This window comes from Chelmon rostratus, chromosome 18 (genome assembly GCF_017976325.1).
Source record: "Chelmon rostratus isolate fCheRos1 chromosome 18, fCheRos1.pri, whole genome shotgun sequence".
NCBI classification, from domain to species: Eukaryota; Metazoa; Chordata; class Actinopteri; order Chaetodontiformes; family Chaetodontidae; genus Chelmon; species Chelmon rostratus.
The window spans coordinates 23,806,467-23,813,352 of record NC_055675.1 but is presented as its reverse complement, the minus strand read 5'-3'; the positions used below and the strand labels follow the sequence as shown (position 1 = coordinate 23,813,352).

The 6,886-nt window shown below is 47.1% G+C and overlaps 1 protein-coding gene across 1 annotated transcript; it reads left to right on the top strand.

Annotated features, from left to right (window-relative positions):
* Window positions 1-1,444: 1,444 nt before the first annotated feature.
* selenol (selenoprotein L) lies at window positions 1,445-6,822 on the top strand. The gene is made up of 9 exons (XM_041958710.1): window positions 1,445-1,550; window positions 2,257-2,335; window positions 2,447-2,500; window positions 2,904-2,949; window positions 3,047-3,174; window positions 3,380-3,494; window positions 5,044-5,166; window positions 5,555-5,692; window positions 6,398-6,822. The coding sequence occupies exons 1-9, from the start codon at window positions 1,445-1,447 to the stop codon at window positions 6,518-6,520; spliced, it is 912 nt and encodes a 303-aa protein (XP_041814644.1). The 3' UTR covers window positions 6,521-6,822.
* The last annotated feature ends 64 nt before the right edge of the window (window positions 6,823-6,886 follow it).

The window sequence follows — 6,886 nt, the reverse complement described above, 5'->3', positions numbered from 1 at the left end:
AGATTAAGCTTTGACTAACAGGACGTAACGACAGGAGGAGGAAACGGGACGACTGCAGGAGAAAAGCTGCCAAACGTCCATCGATTTGATTGAATCAGAGCAAAGATCAAAGCTGAGCCTCAGGAATAAACTCCTGAATGTCCTCTGACGTCTCGTCCAGGGTGGACTGTCCTGAGGAAAAGACACCACGCTGTTACTGTCTCTGCTCTCATCCCTTTAGCTGCATCACGTTTTGTTTCTGTAGGTTTTCTGATGATCTCGTGGATTAATTTTGCTCATATGAGACTAAATTATTTTAACTTACTCACTGAAATATGATCTTGAGATACAAATTCAACATTTTGTTCCATTAAGTTAATGTTTCGAGACACTTTGATAGCATTTTAACTTTTAAATCATTTTGACTTACAGGTTAAAATTCTGATGATATTGATTAAATATTCAGGGAGTCGAAATGTTGACTTTGTATTTCATGACTTGGACTCATGAGTATTTCTATTTTTTATCCTTCTTAACTTTTCATGTGTTTCTTTTTCTCTGCTTCTGTACAGGTGGACTGACATTATGATTTAACCAGGCTTAAGATAAAATAGTAATAAAACGTGAAATATGTAAAGATCAAAGACAACCTGCTACAATCTACTGAAGACTTTTTTACAGTATTTTATAAGGAGTTTCAGTGAGGCTGGTTGAAATCTGCCTGTCATTGTGAACCGGCAGATTCAGGTCTGGCTCTGTGTTGTCTGAGTCTGAGCCAGAAGCTCCTGCTGGATCTCATCAGTTTAACTTCACAGCAATGATTCACCGAGGGAAACAGAGTGTAACTGTGGCGCTCGCACCTCTTCCTGTTGTTCCACAAAACATTTATCCTGAACTACATGTGCTGATTAACAACTTCAGATCTCTTCATCACATATTTCTGACTGAAGACCGGGGAGGAAACACAAGCACTAAATATAACAACACATTCATAAAACAGAAGCATCAAATCAAGTCAGATCTGATTGACATTATTAGAATTGCTTCAGAGATAAAGAAATATTTGAAAAGACAGCCTGAGAGTCTCTGTTCCATAAACACATCTGTACAACCAGGTGTGTGTGCTTTTATGCTCACATCTCCTGCTTACAGCTAGCTGTACTGTGCTGGAGTCATTTCCTTTATATTATTAAAAGAAAAGATTCTAAGACATGACTTTTATTATATTTTATAATATTAATCAAATCTCTCTGTGGAAAAGTATTTGAGTGAAACTTTTATTTGCACCTGTGTGTTTTTTTCACACCTTCATATCTAACGGTCACCGGCTGCTGCAGACGCGCTGAATCTCACGCGAGGCTTTCGGCGTCACGTGACCCAGTCACGTGGTCAGGGTGCATTTAGACCCACATGGCTGTCGGCTCGCCACCAGTTGTCAGGGCAGGTGAGAGCGGAGCAGGTGACCATGGCTGAGGACGTGACTGTCTCCGAGGAGACTCTAACTAGTAGTGTGTCTCAGCTGGTCAGCTCGACCAAAGTCCTTCTGCAGAAAGCCAAGCAGGAAGCTGAAGGTAGGACTGATTCAGAGGAACGATGCGATGCTCGTGACACGAGTTTCAAATTGTCTGTGTTTTAATGACCACTGAACTGTTGTGGTCTGATGACTAATTCGGCATAGAGACGATGCAAAATATCACTTGTCTTTATGCGTTAATATCGCTGTACATCACTGTTATTAAAACAGGAGATAACTGCAGGAAAAACGTGAAACAACAATAAAAGCCAAGAATTTAGGCCAATTCGTGTTGCTACATAGATCATCTGTACGCCGAATTGAAGAGGACATCAGAGTTATTCGGTTAGAATAGTTATTATAGTTTTATAACATATGTGTTTTTCCTAATAAGCACAGCAACATAAAAATGCAGGTAATTTAATGGAAGTCCGCGGTTTTATTCTCACTCAGATAAAACTTGACATCTAGTTGAATGAAGCTGCATTTGCAATCAGTCTGTGTGTTCAGATGAACGTGTTTGTCACAGTTATCACGTCATATGAATGTCATGCAATTATAATTCACAAATCTCCTTTTGAATATTTCCTAATTTACTACGACATATCCCTCTCGTGCGTTGTTAAATCAGATCAGTGTGATCAAGTCTCTGGATTTAAAGGCTCTCTGGCATGAAGGTGGTGTAATGTGATCCCTGTCGTGTTTATTGCCAATTCAGTGACAATCAGCCCGACCAGTAACTGTGGCCCTTTGTTCTCATGCAGACTCCCTGGAGAGTTTTGTCCCACTTAAGATCACCGCTTTACTCGGCCTGATCTCAGCCGGAACACAACTCTACAAAAGGTGAGCTGCTCAACACCTGCAGAACCTACACCTGCATCGCCAGTCCTCGGTTTCATCTCCATGTTTCTGTGTTTTTATGAAGTGATCGTGTGTTTTGTTATTGTTGAGCAGCCTCGGAGTGAAGAAGAGGAGCGAAGCTGAGGCAGTCTGGCAGAAGTCATATCAGTAAGTACATAATTATACACACATCGAATCATATAAATGAATAATAATAATAATAATAATAATAATAAATTCACTATTGCAAATCGTATTGTGCCAGAACTGTGAGAAACGTTTGAGCTCCGCTGACGGTTCCTGCAGCGTCACACAGGTTGTTGTTAGAAGCAGATACAACGTGAAGTTTGTCATAAAACATTACAGGAATGTACGAGACGTTTATTCAGGCAGACAGTGAGGGAAGTGAAGCCGCCCTCCTTATCAAACCAGGCCAGATCAGATCAGGTGTTCTGTCCCTCCATCCATCCTGTCCAAAGGTGGAGACGGTTCCTGTTACTTTGTTTGATCCAATTAGTTATGAATGGGAATGAAAGACTCCTCTTCATCACGCACTTGTGTATTTCTGCAGCCGTGCAGCAGTGAGGGAGCAGGTGGAGGAACTTCTGGAGCTGGAGGTCTGTATGTGTGATTTCTCCGACACTTTCGTTGATTTGGCTTTAAAGCGCTCCGGGATTGACCCGATGTGCCGCTTCATCGTGTCTGTGCGTGCAGAGCGAGTGGGACTCCTTCCTGGAGGGAGTGGACGAAGGTCTGCAGACGACCGACGGACGGCCGTCGGGAGGAAAGATGGCCGACAGCCTGAGTGGTGACATCCGGTTCACTGATGGACGGAGTGGAAAGTGAGTTTTAACCAGCGTGAGGTCTCGCTGTCTGACGGGAGCCCAGTCAGTCTGGAGGGGTTTGTTGTGTTTTCATCAACCAATTTTGTTTTATCGTTAATTAAAGACAGTTTGTTTGCTCATCAGTACGATGATAACGCGTCACCATGCACCAGCTCAGCACTGAGTGGACTTTTATTGTGGTTTGTGTGTTGTGTGCTGAGAGGAGTGTGACTCTGGGTCAGTACCTGGATCAGGGTCAGAAGCTGCTGCTTGTTCTCATCAGACATTATGGATGACTGCCGTGACGAGACCACGTGGCTGAGCTGGAGGCCGCTCAGGTCAGTCACCCTTCAGTCTGATAGAACAACTTTCACTCTGTCACCATGTCACTGCGTCACCGTCTCAACATCTCATCGTCTCACCGTCTCATCGTGTCACCATCTCATTGTTCCACTGTCTCATCATCTCACTGTCTCATCGTGTCACTGTCTCATCGTGTCAGCGCCTCATCGTGTCACCGCCTCATCGTGTCACCGTCTCATCGTGTCACCGTCTCATCGTGTCACTGTCTCATCGTCCTACCGTCTTATCGTCTCACCGTCTCATCGCGTCACCATCTCATCGTCTCATCGTGTCACTGTCTCATCGTCTCACCGTCTCATCGTCTCACCGTCTCACCGTCTCACCGTCTCATCGCGTCACCGTCTCACCGTCTCATCGTCTCACCGTCTCATCGCGTCACCGCCTCATCGTGTCACCGTCTCATCGTCCTACCGTCTTATCGTCTCACCGTCTCATCGCGTCACCATCTCATCGTCTCATCGTGTCACTGTCTCATCGTCTCACCGTCTCATCGTCTCACCGTCTCATCGCGTCACCGTCTCATCGTCTCACCGTCTCATCGTGTCACCGTCTCCTCCTCTCACTGTCTCATCGTCTCACCGTCTCATCGCGTCACCGTCTCATCGTGTCACCGTCTCATCGTCTCACTGTCTCATCGCGTCACCGTCTCATCATGTCACCGTCTCATCGTGTCACCATCTCATTGTTCCACTGTCTCATCATCTCACTGTCTCATCGTGTCACTGTCTCATCGTGTCAGCGCCTCATCGTGTCACCATCTCATCGTGTCACCGCCTCATCGTGTCACCGCCTCATCGTGTCACTGTCTCATCGTCCTACCGTCTTATCGTCTCACCGTCTCATCGCGTCACCATCTCATCGTCTCACCGTCTCATCGTCTCACCGTCTCATCGCGTCACCGTCTCATCGTCTCACCGTCTCATCGCGTCACCGTCTCATCGTGTCACCGTCTCATCGTCTCACCGTCTCATCGCGTCACCGTCTCATCGCGTCACCGCCTCATCGTGTCACCGTCTCATCGTCCTACCGTCTTATCGTCTCACCGTCTCACCGTCTCATCGCGTCACCATCTCATCGTCTCATCGTGTCACTGTCTCATCGTCTCACCGTCTCATCGTCTCACCGTCTCATCGCGTCACCGTCTCATCGTCTCACCGTCTCATCGTGTCACCGTCTCCTCCTCTCACTGTCTCCTCCTCTCACTGTCTCATCGTCTCACCGTCTCATCGCGTCACCGTCTCATCGTGTCACAGTCTCATCGCGTCACCGTCTCATCATGTCACCGTCTCATCGTCTCACCGTCTCATCGTGTCACCGTCTCCTCCTCTCACTGTCTCATCGTCTCACCGTCTCATCGCGTCACCGTCTCATCGTGTCACCGTCTCATCGCGTCACCGTCTCATCGCGTCACTGTCTCATCGCGTCACCGTCTCATTGTGTCACCATCTCATCACGTCACCGTCTCATCGTCTCACCGTCTCATCGTGTCCATGTTTAAGCTGCTGTCATTGTGTTTCTCTGCAGGCTGTCCTGAAGGCTCACTCAGTGCAGGTCTTGGTGGTTTCTTTCGGTGGTCTGGAGGGAGCTCAGGTGTGGCTGGAGCAAACTGGATGTAGCTTTAACATGGTGCTGGACCCACAGAGAAAGGTCAGGATGTGTGTTTTCACCCTCATCCCCTGATTCAAATCCAGGAAATAACATAATGAGGACATTCAGGGAAAACTAGGATTTGGCCTGGTTTGTAGGATTTGATTAAAAAGACTGTGTGTGTCAGTGCAGGTGGGCAGGTGCATGAGAGTGAAGGAGGAAACTAGAAACAGCTGTTTGATGACGTGTCATAACGTCCAGTAAGCTGAGCCTCCAAAGTCAGCCGGCAGATGTGAGACGGAAACAAGGGCGATCAACCAAATATGAAGGCAGAGGATTTTCCACAGAAGCAGTCATTAATCATGACGAGTGTGTGTGTGTGTGTGTGTGTGTGTGTGTGTGTGTGTGTGTGTGTGTGTGTGTGTGCGTCTGCTCCTCTGTGCCACAGACATACCGGAGGTTCGGCCTCGGTTCGTCTTACGCTAAGGTGCTGAAGTTCGACTGTCTGCTGCAGTACTCCGAGTATGGAGCTGTGGACAGAGACTTCCCCGACGTCCCCCCTCACCTTTTAGAAGATATCTACCAGGTACAAATGGACGACGCAGCAGACACTTTGACACGAGTAGGCGCTGATGTAATGGCCTGAATCACCTGAAGAGGTGCTGAAATGCAGGGCCAGGTTTACAGGGCTTGGTACTCTGGGGGTGCTGGACCCCTTATTAACTTCTCATTACCTCCTTTGTTTGTGCTGCACTTTGTGTTCTTTATCTTTGGAGCTTTACACTGTTCCAGGAAGTGCTGAGTAATACTACTTAATACTGCAAACCCTTAATTCCACCTGGTGCGTAATGTCCACCTGATCGCGTCCTGAACTGCTCGCACGAACCAGTAACGCGTGCAGTTCAGTCTCCACCCAGACGCCCTGAGTCTGTTGTTGACGGACGATACGTCAATCTGCGCAGAGCAGATGAAGTCAGGCACAGGAACTGTGGAGAGAATCTGGTAAATTTTCAAAATAAAACTTCCTGTGCAGACTCCTGATCGTACGTCAACAATGAACACAATTAAAACTGATAAAGAAGAAGAAGCCATTTAAATACAAATACTAGTGTGATATTAGTGCTTGTACCATCGCCAATGGCACAAGCACTAATATCAAGGAAAAATGAGCCAGTCAGCAACACGGTACTGAAGTGCTTGCGGCGGGGGACGGAACAGAACGGCCTGGTGATTGGCTTTTGTTCATAAGTGGCTGATCTGATGCAGCTTTGATGTGTTTTCGTACGTTCAGATGGGAGGTGACTTCCTGCTGGATGGAGCAGGGAAGGTCCTTCTGTGTCACCCGTGTAAAAACCCTCTGGACAGGCCGGCGGTCAAAGACATCCTGCAGGCCGCCGACCTGACAAAGCCGTGAAGGACGAGCCCGACGAAGACGAGGGCTTGAAGCTGTCGACACATCGCTGACACCGCGGAGGAAGAGCAGCTCTTTGAGTCACGTTAATGACGTCACGCCTCGCACTCACGACACCGTGAAGAGGTGTGACCGACGCAGAACTGTGCAGCAAAGACAGCTGAGCTTCACGGTCGTGTCAGTGGTTTTAAATGAATCACTGGATCATGAAGAAATTCTGCATATACTTAAATATAAATGTTATTTAAAGGATAACTTTGGTTTTTTACAACCTGGACCTTATTTGTAGCATTAAATACGACCATTTACTACACTCAGCACCAGCATATCAGAACAAAATATTGGAATATGAACGAGTTTCTGCAGATT